A 16295-nucleotide genomic window follows, 5' to 3' on the forward strand; every position below is an offset into this window, starting at 1 on the left:
ACCAAAGAGGTGGTCTCCATCTCAAGGGCAACGGGTTGGTGGCACTCCTATGAGGAAGAGTGACAGGATCATAATTATAAAACATTGTTTTATCTGCCATGAAGAGACAGGGAGCCCATTTGGGCTGCTGCAGAGATGAGGATGGCCTGGGAGAAGTAAGGGAGGGAAACCTCTTTTCCTTGTCTGGGAATCCTATTGTCCATCTGTAAAACAAGAATGTGGGATTGGATGTCACTGAGGGTCCTTTCTGTCCCCACAGCTTAGTCCCATGGTTTGACATGAAGACACCAGGCCACTTCCTCCGTCCCGCAGTGGAGTAGGATAGGGTGAGGAGGGGGTGCCTGGCCCGGGACCCCTGTCTCCAGTGCTACAGGGCAAGAGTGCAGCACCTTCAGGCCCCTCTGGAACCTCTGTGCCCTTAGCAACCCCATCGTAATTCCCAGGAAACACCACGACTATTCCAGCTGTGCCTGAATAGACTCCCTGTCTATGTAGTCTAACCAAGGACAGTCCCTTAGAGAAGCAAAGATGCATCCTGTCCCTTTAAATCCTGTTTTCCAGCTGACATTTGAGTGGTAGGGGATGAATGCGAGAGAGAATGTGTGTGTATGGTGAAGATGCATAACTGTGGCTCTGTGTGTGATTCTGTTATGCCTATATGCCTGTTTGATGCCATGTATTAGGCTTTGCAAGTGTGTCTGAGCTGGCCTGGAACTGTCCACTTCTGCTGCAGCTGACATCAGAGGTGGGCCATGGGATGGCATGCAGGGCACCAGAGGCACCTGCCTTACTCTGCTGCTCATGGTACACAGGGGTCTTCCAAAGTACCTGTTACACTTCCCTGAACCTATTTGCCAACCTGTCCCCAGCAGCCTGGGGACACACAAACTGTTCCAAATACTTATCCCCTAATTCCTGGCCTCTAGCTGGGATGGGGCTGGCCTGCATCCCTGGGAACCCATCACTATCCCAAAACCTCTAATCTACCTCTGCTTCTTTAGTTAGCAAAAATGCCCCCGTCTTTGTTTGTTTGTACTTGGATTTAGTAAAATTGAGGGAATTTTGGGGCTCTTCCCAATTTCTTCCTCATTTACCTATTCGCAGACACTAAAGTGAGCTGTAAAATCAATTTGTTCCCAAACTGCTACCTTTTCTAGTTTTCCCTCTGTCACATCTAGAATGACAACTGTGCCTATAATAATAAGATCCATAAAGAAATGGCCCCACATCCAGGGGACCTTGGGTCTGTGGGTCTGTGGGTCTGTGCTGAGACCCCAACTGCTCATTCAGGATGCAGAACAGCATTTGACTCTGCCACTGAAATGGTCACTTCCCAGAAGAGTCTTTGGTATGTGAGCCCTTCCAGTTAAGAGCGACCCAGTTCACCTAGGCCAACCCTCCATTCTGCAGAAATCTGCATGAGATGAGAAGTCCCTGGCCTCTGGTCATTGGGAGCACACCACCTCTTGACATAGCTGCATCTATAGGTGCTTTAGGCACCACCTAGGTGGTGGCTCCAGTAACGAACAAGGATAATAACTTAAGCTTGGCTTAGGATTTCTCCCTTCCTCCGTGCTGCACTGTGCTGTGTAAAGGGCTATCCCTTGTATATGAGGGACACTATTTCCCTGTGAATACATGGGCTGACCTGCTAGCCACACTCTGGCCCGTGTGGGACCCTGGGTAACAGGGTCTAGGAACAGAGGGTAGGACTCTGCCTAGGTCCTGCCCTGCTCCTGGCACTGGATAATATGAAGACCAAGGAACCTCTACCTCTGCAGCTGCCCAGAGCTGAGCCTGGGCTCTCACTGTCCATTCAGGAGGCAGAGGAGGCAGAGGATAGACCTGGCTGGCTGCTCAACACCTTGTACCTGCCAGTCAGCAGGCCCTGGAGAGATTCCAGGGCTCAGCCCTGGTCTTAGTGTGGTCTCACTCACTCTGCCTGGGCAGTGACAGCACCATTAATATGGAGGCTGGTGAGAGCAGAGCACACAAAAGCAGCCTGCCTGCTGCTTCGCCTCTCTCTACCCAGGGCATGGTGCTAGTTCATGGTGGTTTTAGCCTTTCCTAGCAGCTTAGGTTTATGTGGAGGATGGCAGGGGAACAGGACTGGTTTCTGAGACTAGGTTCCAGCTCTTCTTGCCCTCTAAAGATAGAAACAAACAACACACAACACACATGTATGTCTTCCCCAGACTCTCCATCTCATAACTCAGAACGAGAGAGTCTCAGAGAGGAGAGGGGCCTCGGGGAAGATTTCAATGATGGAGAAAGCCCCAGAAGAGAGGGCAAGCATCCTGCCTGGGGTACCATGGCAGGGAGAGCAGAGTCAGAGGCTGGACCAAAATGCAGCCTGAGTGGAAGCATGCCTTACCCCAGGCCCTGCTTCCTGAGCCTGATGCCCCACTCAGCTGGCAGACACAGCAGGCCCGCCCTGGGCACTCTGAGGGTGCAGCCACAGCAGATCACCAAGGAGGCATTCTGGGCCAGGGTGGGGTGGGGGGCCTGGGCAAGTTCTCTGGGAAGGTTTCCAGCTCCTCCACACCTGCTGTGGGGCCTGATTCTCCCCGCCCCTGCCCCGCTACTGGTGTGGAAACCAGGGTCAGGTGAGGCCCTGCCCAAGCCTCGAGGAAGAGAGACACATTCTCACTTCTTCCTTTATTCTTTCTGGTGCCCAAGGCACTAACAACTAGGTGTATAAAGCCTTCCAGATAATTTCAGCCAATTTCTCCCCTAGACTTACTCCATCTGATTAAATGGCCACCCAGTCACTCAAGCAGGAGACCTGATATTATCCCTGCCTCCGGGCTCCTGCTTAAAACCAGCCACCCACTCCAGTTCCTCCTCACCAGGTCTGGCTGCCCCTCCGAAATCTCTCTCCATTCCAGCTTTCACGGCCTGATCCAAGGTCTTCAACCCACTCAGGCCACTTGATCTCATTAGACTCCTGGGTGTCTCCCTGCTTCCCTCCAAGCCTCCTCAATACATTTCCTTCCCAGAGCCTATGGAGGCTTTTGGAGGATGCAGATCTGCCCATGGGCTCTCCGTCCCTGCCTCCCTCCAGTGTCCTCGCTCAGGGAGGGGAAGCTCAGGCGGACAGCTGCCGAACTTTGGGTCGCGGCTGTCCCTCGGTTAGCAGAGCTGCGGTGTTCTCTTCGGGCAGGCGGGCAGGTGGGCGTGCTTTGCTGCCCCCTGCAGCTCGGGGGCCTGAGATCCCCCCACAGGGCATTCCGTCACCCCAGGCCCACGCTCTCCAGCCCACCGCCCTCCTCTGGACGCCGCGACTGGAAGAGAGCTGCGAACTGAGAAGCCGTACTCTGGGCAGGGTGGAGGGCCCGGGGGCTGGAGACTGAGCCCCTCCGAGAGGAGCCGCCCGGCCCCGCCCCCCGGCACAGCCATTGGCCGCGGCGGAGCGGCTGTACCCGCATCTCCGTGCGCTCGCCGGCTCCTCTCCGGGAAGGTCCCCACTTGACAGCTCTGGGCGACCGGAGGTGGCGCCCAGAGGCTGCCCGGGAGATTGGGGCTGGGCTGGCAGGGGCCAGGACCCCGCGCCCTCTTGGCCGCTCACTCTCGCGTCCACTCCCTCGCAGCCACGCCGGGCGCGCACTGCCACTCCCTCTCCGCACGCGGCTGCGGGGCGCGATGGACGCGGCACTGCTCCACAGCCTGCTGGAGGCCAACTGCAGCCTGGCGCTGGCTGAAGAGCTGCTCTTGGACGGCTGGGGGCCACCCCTGGACCCCGAGGGTAGGCGGGAGGCGAGCGGTCGGAGGCTGCGCAGGCTCCTTCTCTCGCGCGCTGGGTGCACCCCTGACCCCGCGCTCCGAGAGCCCCGCGTCCCTGCGGGCCCCTCTGAGCCCTACTGCGCTCTCTCCCGCTGCCAGGTCCCTACTCCTACTGCAACACGACCTTGGACCAGATCGGAACGTGCTGGCCCCGCAGCGCTGCCGGAGCCCTCGTGGAGAGGCCGTGCCCCGAGTACTTCAACGGCGTCAAGTACAACACGACCCGTGAGTGCCCCCGGCCCTCGCTGCCTGCTCTACACCGGCCTCCTGGGAAGGCGGTTTAGGGAGTAAAGAGGATTCCGGACCCAGCGGCACAAAGCTGCTGAGGGCCGCGGTACCGCAGACCGCTGGCGTTAAGGACCCCTTACAATGTTGGGGGCGCGCCTTCTGCTTCTACCCCCAGTCCTTCTGCTTCTACCCCCAATACAGCGTCTAATCTCAGTAAGCCAGTGATTTGCCCACAATTCCCGTGCTCCATGCGGTGACAGCCCAAAAAGGGGAGAAGGAAATACTTCCTCCTCTTTGAGAGTAAACCTCCTTCCCTCATTGTAGGTTTCCCTTGCCTGAAGTTCCCCATTAGGGCTTCATTGTTTAGACAATGCTTCCCCTGCCCAGGAGGGGGACCTATCCCAAGAGGGCGGATATGCTAAGTCCCAAATCCCCCAGAGTGAGTGCAGTGACCAGACCCTACTACCAGAGAGGAGAGGAGGAGGGTAGGAGGCAGGAGGGCTGGGGCGAGCGCATGTTTTGAGGGGAGGACATGCAGGCGTAGGTTCTGCCAAGCCAGAGGGTGCGGGGTGTTGCATCTTCCCTAATCCGAGGTCCCAGGACTGACCTGCTGGGCTGAGTCAGGGGCTGTGGGCAGCATTATTCCTGCGCCCCCATAATGAGTGGTGTCTGAATCAGCACCCCAACACCATCTCTCAAGGAGAACAACCTGTGCCTGCCTTCCTCCTGGCAAATCATGGACTGGCTTGAGGCTCTGGGGAAAAGGGCAGTAGAGGTTGCTGGAGTTACACAGCCTCCAGGTGGGGTCGTTCAGTGTGGATTCTAGGTGTGTGCGTGTGTGTGTAGGTGCCTGTCTGTGCCCTGTGGAACATGGGAAGGGAGCCAGGTGTGTGGTCTGCGGGAGGCTGTGGGGGCAGCAATCACTGCCCCACCTAGAACCCCCCCTCACATCTCCAGCCGGACCCCAGTTGTCAAGCACGCTGAGTCTGAGCTGTGGCCCAGCTCCACCTCCACCACCCATACACACACACACACACACACACACACACACACACAAGCTTTCAGAAGCTGAGGCTGAGGGCTTTGCCATGAGAGATGGTTAGAAGGCAAGAGAGATGTACCTGCACCTGATGCCAAGCCGCACTCTCCTGGCTGCACCAGCTGAGGGCTCTGGTGGGCCCAGGGAGCACATGCTTCCCATCCATGATTAAAACAGATCTCCCTAGAAGGAAGTAAGATCCCCAAGCTAGGAGGTGTGCAAGCAGAAGGAATGATTTCCCTGTGCCTTCCTAGTCCTGACCTTATAAAACTGTAGTTTTAGGATTCCGTGAGCTGTGTGGGGTGGGGCAATGGAGATCAGCGTGCCTGATTCAGACTGGGCCTGGAGATTAAGGGCCATCCAGGGTAAAGTGGGGTGATGGAGCATCTCAGCCCACAGCCTGTGAACCTCAGGGAGCTCTGCTTTTGTTCTTACCCCAGCCTGGGCTATGCCTTGTTCTCCCCAACCAGCCTGGAGGCCCCCCTTTCCCAGGGCAGGGCCTGGGTCTCTTCTTCATAGCCAAGCTGAGTACAGTAATACTCAGTCAATTTGTGGAACACCCACTATGTGCCAGCCACTGCACAGGCACTGTATTGAGGCTCTCACTCACAACTGCAACAGACAAAAAGAACAGAATGATGAATGCCCTAATTAGGGGGGAAGCACAAGGTCTATGGGATGGGGATGTGGGGGCGGGGTGACAAGAAAGACTTCCCAAAGGTGCTGCAGACAGCACATATCAGGTCATTCATATCAATTAAGTCTAATAAGAAGCTGATAAAAGGTTGGGGCACCACCCAGGCTGGTAAAAGTAGGGCCAATTAGCCCCTGGTATCTAATGAACAATGTTCTTCATTTAGACCAAAGTGCTGCCTGCACTGCAACTGCTGGAGAATGAGAGGAGCTTGTGGAGGGTGGGGAGCACTTACCACTAACCAGCACCTGGGGTGTGAGGTCAGCCTAGGTGAGAAGAGCAGAGGCTGCTAATGGCTGTGGAAATGCATGATTGATTTCCCTCCTCCCCTTTCTTCACATCAGTGCTGCTTCCTTCTTCTCTGTTTGCCTTTTCCATGGGACCCTTCCTTTAAAAAGAATGACAGAGGGAGAAAACTCCATGAGAAGCCTAGGGGAAGAACAGCAGCGTTCAGGCTCCACTTCCTGCCCCAATTTTGTTATGCTATAGCCAAACCTGCATTGAAGCCTCATTCCTTAGAGAGCAGGAATCACCCGGGTGGGGATAACAGTTTAGATGTTAGTCTCTGCGATTTTTCAACTCAGCTGAGCACAGAGAATCTGCCACAAAGCTATCAAGTGTTGATCATTTTCCAGGTACCACTGAGAGAGCTTTGTATCCATATCTCAGGCATCCATAATCCCACTCACCCACACTCCCTCTGAGATACGTACTGCTTGTATGCCCATATTGCAGGCAAGAACACTGAATCTCAGACACATGAAGTAACTTGTTCAATGTCCTAATCAGCTCCTATGCACCAGTGCAAGCAGGCAAATCCACAGCTCTCGCTATTAACCATGGGGCAGTACTGCCTCCACAAGAGGCATTCGGTTTGCGAGGAGAGTTTAGAGGTTTGGAAAGAAGACTCATACCTCCGGCCTGGAGGATCGGGGAGGACTTAGCCCTCTGAGCTGGACTTCTGGGGACAGGTTGGATTTTAGCAGGTGAGTGTGTAATAGGCACAGGAGAGGCCCTCTAGGCTGAGGGGACTGAGCAAAGGTAAGGAGTCAGGCTGGGCTTTGTGCCTTGGGAGGAGTGTGTTGTATGGAGAACAGGGAGTAGGAGAAAGAAACAATGAGGCTGGGGAGGGGCATGGCGGTCAGGTGATGCAGGCCATTCTACAGGGCTTCAGCATCTGGAGAGGGAGCCTGGGTGAGCTTGTGAGCAGAGAAGCTCAATTTTGGGAGCACACTGTCCTCTGGAGGGAAGGGAGAAGTAAGGGGATTTCTACACAGACCCAGGTAGACCGCAGGCTGTAGGAGCAAACGAGGGTGAAGACGCCAGCAACCTTGGGCATTTGAAATTGACAAGATATGGTGAGAGACGGCAAGGTAAAGGTTGGGCACACAGGAAACAGCTGAGCACAGTTGGGGATGTGTTGACTTTGAGGAGCTGGAGGGACAGCTGAGTGGAGATGTTCAGGAAGCAGCTGGCTGGGTGGGGAAAAGCTCAAGAGAGCACCAAGAGTGGAGATAAGGCATTTAGAAGTCCTCAGGATGTGGGGTTAGCAAATAGCTACAGTGTGTGAGTTTGGGAGGCTGGGTCAGAGCCTTGAGCCATCTTACCCAGAGTTATTTCCAGATGCAGCAGGGCCAAGGGAAGGGAAGGGACTAGTGCATGGCCACACATGTTAGTCAGTGACAGAGCCAAGTTAAGCACACGAGTCTCCTCGGGTGTTCTCTACACAACCTGTGCTGGCGCTTCAGTGGCTGAGCTTCCACGTGTTTGTACTGTGGTTTAACTCATTTAATCCTTGCACCATCCAGTGACAGAGACATGGCATTATCCTCATTTTACACATGGGGAAACTGAGGTGTGGAGCAATTAAGTCACTTGTAACAGAACAAGATTTCAAACCCAGGTTCTGCTGCCTCTCAAAAAGCAACTCTGCTAGGTTAAGCAGAGAAGAAATTTTTTAAAAAGATATTGGGGAGCTTATGGAATCACTGAGTGGGCTAGAGAACCGGATTTGGGGCCCCAAGCCAAGAACATAGGGCAGAGCTGGCCCAGTGAGAGGACCTCCCTCTCCCTGAAAGGCCCTGCCAACACCACCAGCCCTAGCCACCAGGTGGGCCACAGCCCTGCTACCACCACTGCCACCACTACCACCACTACCACCACTACTCTGGAGTCTTTTTTTTTTTTTTTTTTTTGAGACAGAGTCTCAGTCTACCACCCAGGCTGGAGTCCAGTGGCATGATCAAAGATCACTGCAATCTCAAACTCCTGTGCCCAAGCGATCCTCCTGCCTCAGCCTCCCAAGTAGCTGAGACTGCAGGCACATGCCACCACACCTGGCTAATTTTTAAATTTTTTTGTAGAGGTGGGATCTTGCCATTTTGCCAGAGCTGGTCTTGAACTCCCGGACTCAAGCGATCCTCCTGTCTCTGGCTCCCAAAGTGCTGGGAGTATAGGCGTGAGCCACTGCACCTGGCCAACTTGGAGTCTTAAGCTTCCTGCAGTTATCTCTGGAGAGGCTTTCTCCCTGTCTCCATCTGGGGGCCCCCAGTTCACTAATTCCCTCGGGTGGGTGCATCTGATGGATGGGGGAGTATGTGGAGCCCCAAATCCCATGCCAAAGCTCTGGCTACAAGGGAGCCTGGGAAGTAAGGATCTGGCATTTTAGCTCTAGGCGGGGAGATAGCCTCGGTCTTCCCCCAGGATTCCCCGAACCCAGGTTCAAATCCTGGGTGGCTAGAAACAATCCTAAATGTCCATATACAATTTAGTTGGGGCAAGTCTCATCCCTTTTGTGGGCCTGTCTCCCTATCTGTAGGCAGAAAGGAAGTGGATTAGCATGGAAGTGGTTTGGCCAGAAGTGGGGCACTTATATTCCATTTTCCTCCCACCTCTTCCCATTCTACACGGACTCCTCTGAGCCCATCTCTGTGTCCACATCTCTGTCTCTGTGTCTCTCTCATTGTCTCCCTGTCTGTTTCTGTTTTTCTCTATGTGTGGTTCTGTTTCTGGGTGTATGTTTCTATGTCTTTCTCAGATTCTCTCATTTTCTACCTCTCTCTCTTTCTCCATCTCTCCCTACTGCCTTCTCCGTCCCCCCACTCCATCTCCAAACCCACTGTCTCCCCACTCCCATCCCTCCTTCTATCTGCCCTCCTCCTGCACCTCATCTTGCCTGTCCCTGCAGTCCTTTTGGCTGCAAAGGAGGGTCTTGCCACCTCCCTCCTGGCCATGGTCCATTTTCCTTCTGTGGAACCACTAAGTGCAGCTTGGCTCAGCCTCAGCCTCCTTGACCTCAAGCTCCGCAATGTCCTACTGGGAACGGCTGGGGTCATCTGTACTGAGGCATCTGCCAGGACCAGGGAAGAAGGGGCATCCCATCTAACCTAGCCACATGGGGAGGTTAGGGGTCCCCACTTCCCAGAACCCCATTCTAGAGACATGCTGAAGCACTGGTTGTGTTACAATGGAAACACATAAGCTGAGTGGTCTCTACCCAGAGGGGTCTCTCCCATTGGGTCTGCCTGCTTACGCAGGAATCCCTTCTTCAGCCCTAAGAGTCAGAGGTGACAAGAAAGGCTGAGACCTGCCCTCTGGAAGCCCCAGGCTGCTTATCAATGAGGCTTTTGCAAATCAACAGTCAGAGATCAGGAAGAGGGGCTTGGTGGACACTGGGACATTCCTGTGAGGCTTTCTGGAGGGAGTGGGGGTAAACTTTAAAGGTCTTGGAGCAGTTGGGATGCCGCATTTGTTAAGGACAGGTGCAGTGCAGGGATGCAAGCCTCAGGAGGACCCCAGATAGACCCTGCCCTCTGGGTTGAAGAAGTAGAAGCTGTAAATCCGGAAACTCAGGTCTGCATTCTCAGACTCCAGCGAGACCTGATCCTACCCTGACTCTATTCCATTCTCCAAGGGCCACAGGTTACTCCATGTGTGAGAACAACTTCCCTGCTGGGAGAGAGGGAAGGTGGGACAGGCATGGCCATCACAGAGGTTTAGCTAAGAAAAGAAGGAAGGAAGAGATATAGAGCAGAAGTGGATGCCCTTGTGGCCATCCAGACACCGCAGAGCTGCCCGGCTGCAGAGCCCTCTATGTGCTGAGTCCAACCTTCCCCTCCCCACTTAAGGGTAGGAAATGACCGGCCAGGAGAGGGAAACACAGCTGCCCAGAGTCCTAAAGCAAGTCTGGGCCCTGATAGGCCTCTGCTGGCTCTGGAAACTCCTGGCTTCTGCTCTAGCTTCTACCCACCTCTGCATGCATCTTGATCTTTCCTGTCTCCTGCTCTCCCCAGGAATCCTCCAGCCACCTAATCAACTTGCTCAGGCTCACCCCTTATTGGGGTTGTAAGTATTTTACCCTTTCCCCCAGAAAGCATTGAGGAGCCTAGAGACAAACTTTTCAAAGATGCATAAGACCTGAGCCTGCCTTCCAGGGGCTCCTGTTCTAGAAAGAGTGACAGACAGGAAGACTCTCAAAGAGAACTTTTTGATATATGCTCCCAAGTAAAATAGCACAGTGAAGACAGTCAGAGCACATGGAACGGAGTTATTCCAAGAGGAAGGGAGAGTAAATTTGGAAGACTTCATGGAGGAAGTGTTGTTGAACAGTGCCTTGAAAAATTGAGCTAATGATGTGTCAGATGGAAGGGAGGGTGGGAGCAGAAGTGGAAGAGGAGGGAGGGAAGCAGAAGTCAGGTCATGGAGGCCTCAAATGTTGGACCAGGGCAAGGGCCTCCATTCTGCTGGCTTTAGAGACAGCAGCTGCTTGTCCGTAGCCCTATGGTATAGGACCAGAATACTCTGGAAGGATACTGCTTGATTTTCAAAATGTGCCATCTAAATCTCAATCAAGGGCTGGCTGGGGACCTGGGCCTTGGCCCTTTCCTCTCCTCCCTCCTGCTCCTTAAGTCAGAGGTCCCAGCATCCTTCCCTGTGCACTCCTTACCACCAGTGCCACAGCAGAGCCTGGAGCCCTGAAGATGGGCTGAAGGAGGAGCCCCATCTCAGTGATCCCCAGGGAGCTCCCCACAGGGCTTCTTGGCTGGGCCCCAGGTGCAGGCATTTGGGCCCCTCTGACTGCCCACCGTCACCAGGTGCTCCAGAGTCAGGCAGGTGGTCCCTTTCACACACAGCACCTGCCAGGAGAGCGGAGAGTGGGAGGAACCTGGGCTCAGATTTAGCAGGGCTGCATCTAAGTCCTGGGTTTGCCGTGACTCACTGAGGGACTGGCAGGCCCTCCTTGTCCAAGTCCCAGTTTTCTTATCTGTGTGAAGGGGACAGAGAACATGCTGACCTCGTGGGGCCATGGCACATAGGGGAGATGATGCTGCTTGGGGCTCCCTGTGGACAGCTAAGGCATTGTCAGCAAGGGGAGGGGAGTTGAAGGTGGCCTGGGGCCTGGAAGGAGGGGCCATCATGTCCTTGGGTAGGGGAAAGTCCTGCTCACACCAAGAATGACTATCCTCATTCTGGGGTGGTGGTCTCCTGCTGTCTCTGAGAGCCCCCAGAACTCTGTGGCTTCTGGGGTTGTCCTGGGAGGGGGAATTCTGTCTATCTAGACTGAGAAGGTCTGGTCCCTAAAAGCCTGCAGAGAAAGGCAGCCCCTTGTCCCCCTGGAGGGATGCTGCTGGCATCCTGCCAGCCAGCTGTCATCTCCCTGCATTACTTCACAGGAACTATGGACTGAGAGCCAGTTCTAATTCTGGCCATCCTACTGACTGCTTTTCTCACTTTGGGCAGGTTGTCTCCCCTCTTCAGACCTCAGTTTATCTGCACCAGGTGGGTGGAGGGCTTGATGAGTTCTCGTGATGTTTCTCAGTTCCAAGGCAGCTTCTGCCACAGGGGTCCTCTGTCCTCTCCCCACCTTCCTCCACAGGGTGGCGTCATGGCGACGAGCCCACTGAGTGTTGCTAGGATGGCTGGAAGGAGGGAGCCCTGTACAGTAGAGGCGGGAGCATGAGGTAGGGGCCTCCTCCCACTGCCCCTCTCTCGGGAGGGCAGAGCTTACACAGTGAGCTGGGTTCCACTCCCCCTTCCCTTTTTCATAGACCCAGTATGGTCTCCATTAAACTGCTCAGTGCCTCTATGACTCAGTTTCCCCACTGTCTCCTGTAAGTATGCTTACAGATGATCCTGCTTAAGGATGGCAGGGCACCATGAGTGAAAAGTCCTGTGGAAATAGGGAGCTGAGGGTCTCTGGAGGTCCAGAACAGGCAGTCGAGGCTCAGAGAGCTGTGTCCATACAACACTAAGAAATGGAATCCAAGCTCGCTGGCCTGAATCCCAGACATCACCAGCAAAGGGCCCTGGGGATGCCTTTCCCACCCAGTGGCTGGGGTTGGCAATAGTAGACTCCCAAACTCAATCCAGCACTTCTACATCAGTCTGGGTCTGAGCTTGGGTGAACATCACCAGCTGCCTGTTTCCCTCTGACCACCAATTTGCTCTGATCGGATCAAGACAGAAATATGCAAGGTGGGCCTCAAAGTTGGTCAGTCCTCCTTAGCCTGCAGTGGCCTCCAAGCAATGCAGGATGCTGACTCAAGGAGATGCACCTCGTTTGGGAAGCTCAGGAAAACCATGCTGTTAGTACTAGGACTATATGTCTGACCACCCCAGCTCTGGCCGCCTTCCCCAAAAGTCTCTTAACAGGGGATGAAAAGCAATCCAGTCCAGAAAGTGGAGGCCAAGCTGGGAGGAGACATTGACTGAGAGGTTTTTCCCACAAAAAGCAAGAAAGATGGCCAGGCATGGTGGCTCATGCCTGCAATCCCAACATTTTGGGAGGCTGAGGCAGGAGGATCACTTGAAGCCACGAGTTTGAGACCAGCCAAAGCCACATAGTGAGACCCCGTTTCTACAAAACAAACAAAAAAATTAACAAATTATCATGGCATGGTGGCACATGCCTGTAGTCCCGTTACTCAGGAGGCTGAGGCAGGAGGATCACTTGAGTACAGGAGTTCAAGGCTGCAGTGAGCTAAGATCACACCACTGCCCTCCAACCTGGGTGACAGAGTGAGACCCCATCTCAAAAAAAAAAAAAAAGTAGGTAAGAAAGGTGACTCAAAGTCATGGTCAAAGATTTCCTAAATAGGCCCCAAGCCAGACAAGAAGATGGCTGGATCTGGAGTGGCCTAACTACAAGCAGTAAAGGGAACTGAGGGTGGGATATCTGGCCCCTAAGGTATTATCTTCTGGGGATCTGGACACCAATTGGCAATGACACTGAAGAGATGGCATAACTGGCTGAACCTGCTGAAACACAGGGTCACAGGGAGAGCCTCTCTCTCCTAGGTACACCAACTCCAGGGTCTCCTGTGAGGAACCGTGTCCCAGGGGAGAGAGACCTTCTGCCTCTTCATGGTTGAGTGACCCCAGATGTGTCAGTTTCTCTCACACCAGACCAAATGCAGAAGTTGCCTTCCTTCCTAATTCCCAAGGAGATGCCTGATAACTCAGTTTCCAACTTGCTTCCCTTGGAACAGTCAAAGCTTTCATGCCAGGAACCTGGAGGATGCTGCCCACAGGTTTGCTGTTTGAGACTGACATCCCTCCCCCATCTGGGGTTGGACTGCAATGTCTGCAGTTTTGGCAGCTGGGTCAGCCTACCCATGGTGTCTTGGTGTGAGACCTGGCTTCCTCCTGCATGTATGTGTGACTGTTTTGTATTTGCCATGCATCTTGGTGGAGCATGGGCATACAAGGTGGCAGACTGTCCTCCTGGCCCACTCTGAGCCTCCTACCTTCAATGAGTTCCCAAGTAACCTAGGAAACAGCATCAGCCTTGGTCCATCCTGAGATCCTGTGTGCTCAGCTCTGTGCAGTGCTTAAGAAAGGGCCAGAGATGACAGCAACCCATGCCATGCCTTTAGGGGTTCTCAGCCTTGTACAAAATAAGGTAAACTTCTGCTCCAGAGAACCTGGGCTGGTTAGGAAAGTACAACACCTTTATAGGGGTCAGTGAAAGAACAATCCCAGCCTAGCATGAGCCAGGCAGACACAAGCAGCTGGACCCTTGGGGAGCTGGAACAGTCATGGAAACTACCTGGAGGAGCTGGGGCTGGAGCTGGGCCTTGAAAAGGGGCATGAATTAGCTTGACCTCAATGGGCTGGGTCCATGGCCAAGGTCTGAATATCGGGTGGGAAGGCTGGTTCTTAGGAGCTCTCCGAGGTCCCCAACCTTAGAGATAGGCAGGGATGAAGAATGGAGTTGTGCTGTCCGCGGTGCTGGAAGTTCCGATCCCATGTAGTGACTTCATTCCTTCTGTAAATATTGCTTCTGGCCCTCCCCACCTCAATGTCATCACCTTCTCTCCCTCACCACTACTACTGCTAGTACTACCTCTTCTTCTTCTTCTCCTCCTCCTCCCCATCTTCATCCTCCTTCTTCTTCTGTCATCATCATCATCATCATCATCACAGGGTCTCACTCTGTCACCCAGGCTGGAGTGCAGTGGAACAATCTCAGCTCACTGCAACCTCTGCCTCCCAGGCTCAAGCAATCCTCTCACTTCAGCCTTCTGAGTAGCTGAGACTACAGGCACACACCACCACGCCTGGCTTTTTTTTTTTTTTTTTTTTTTTGAGAATGGGGTTTCATCATGTTGCTCAGGCTGGTTTCAAACTCTTGGGCTCAAGCAGTTCACCCGCCTTGGTCTCCCAAAATGTTGGGATTACAGGCATGAGCCACCATATCCAGCCTCTCCCTCACTTCCTGTCCTTTTCTTTGCAAATAGCCAATGACCCCATTGCTGTGCCTTACCACAGTCCCATTAACTCTTTTCCCCATGCCTACCCCTGTCCCTTGTACTCCTTCCCCCAAAACTACCACCAAAAATAGTCCCTCATGGTCCCTGTCTCCTATGGTCGATGTCTTTCCAGAAGGTATCAGAGATAGAAGTGCCAACCATTTGAAGGTGATGTCAGGATGCTTGGAGTTGTCACAATAGCTTGGGGGTGCTAACTGGCATTTAGTAGACTAGGGAGTCTCACATAACATATAATTGATCCACCTGAGATGCCAATAAAATCATAGAGAATCAATTTACTGTAATTTTTCTAAGAGGCAAAACTGAGACCAAGAGAGAAGGGACTTAATCATGGTCACCTAACTATCCAGAGACAAAACTACAGCTGGAATATAGGCTCTCATGTCCCAGCCAGGCTTCAGGACCACCCCAGGTAACTGCCTGAACCAGGAACTCTTTGCAAAGTGTCAGCATCTGAAACGGGGAAAGCCCATTGTAATGGGGGTTTTTGGCAGGCCTGGGCCACTCTGGGCATGGAAACCAGGCCTCCCAGACTACAGAGTCCTGCAAGAGAAGACTCTGCCTGCATCATTCAGACCCTAATGCCCCTGGAAGCCCATACTCCACATCATCAGCATTGATCCTCAGCAGGGGCACCTGTGTTGTTATGGTAATAGGCACCCACTTCTCTGCATCCAGTCCCACAATTCTAGCCTTGCCATCAGCCGTCACAGTGTGTGCCCATCCATCTACATTTCCCAGGGGGTGGAAGGGATTCTTTCTGTCTTACTCCCTCCTGTCCGAGGCTGTGTCTGTGGGCCTGGCGCCCTCATTAGCTATAGCAGACAGCTCCCCCAAAGAGTGGGGCACATGTGTCCTCCAGTCCTTTGATACCCAGTGTCTGTAACCAGAAGCTCATCTGCAGGCAGGGCTGGGCTGCCAGAGAGGGAAGTCCCCTCCTGCTTCTGCATCCCACCTGCTTTCCCAGGGGTCAGCAGGTCTGAGTCAATTCTGTTCAGTCGACATTTCCTCAATGGCTCTGTCCTGAGGGAGATCTGATGGCTCCAATATGGCTTCTACTTACTTGTCTATCCCCAAGGAGCTCAAGTCCAGTAGCAAAGAAAGGAAGGATTAGGTCCAAAGAGATGAAGTTCATAGCGAATTACGGCAAATGCACTAAAACAGAATTTGTGTTTTTCAAACTATGGATTGTGACACAAGAGTGGACTGTGGAGTCAATTTAGTGGGTCATGATCAGTGTGTGTGAAATGAATAGAAGACGTTAGAATAGGCTGGAAAGGAAAATAGTACAGCTGTGCTCAAGCTAAATCTTGCTTTTTGAAAATGGATTCTGTGTGTGTGTGTGTGTGTGTGTGTACTGGATTATAACACAAAATGTATGTGTTATTGTGGTTCAAGGGCAGTAAAATGGAAAAACTATGTTACAAGAGAAAGGAACGGATAGAGGAGGAAACAAAGAAAGGACTGCTTCAGACCTAGGGGTGTTGGGGATGGCTCCACGCAGGAGGTGGCATTTGAGTGTGGGGTTAAAGATGGGTAGGAGTTCATCCGTAAGCAGTGGGTAAGAAGGAGCAGGTGCTTTAAGTGGTGGATCCACACAAAGCGGGTATGTGCCAAGCCTATTTGTGCCAATGCCAGTGGCCATGTAGAATGCTGGAGATGGGTCAGGACAGTTAGGCTGGGACCTGGGTGTCAAGGGCCTTGACTATCATGTTAAGAAAATGGACTTTATCCTTGAGAGCAATAAAGAGCCACTGATGGCTTTAAGCAGAAATCAACA

General features: G+C 53.3%; 1 protein-coding gene across 4 annotated transcripts in view; it reads left to right on the plus strand.

Moving 5' to 3' along the window:
* Window positions 1-16295, plus strand: part of CRHR2 (corticotropin releasing hormone receptor 2) — a 48035-nt gene that overhangs the window by 14000 nt on the left and 17740 nt on the right. For 2 of the 4 annotated variants that reach the window (XM_054559345.1, XM_054559346.1), the window contains exon 3: window positions 3883-4008. In XM_054559345.1, the coding sequence (XP_054415320.1) occupies window positions 3883-4008 (126 nt within the window). Of the gene's footprint in view, window positions 1-3466; window positions 3746-3882; window positions 4009-16295 lie in introns of those variants that run through there. The other 2 variants (XM_009242882.3, XM_054559347.1) reach the window with 2 other exon arrangements.

The sequence above is a fragment of the Pongo abelii genome, chromosome 6, assembly GCF_028885655.2.
Source record: "Pongo abelii isolate AG06213 chromosome 6, NHGRI_mPonAbe1-v2.0_pri, whole genome shotgun sequence".
NCBI lineage: Eukaryota > Metazoa > Chordata > Mammalia > Primates > Hominidae > Pongo > Pongo abelii.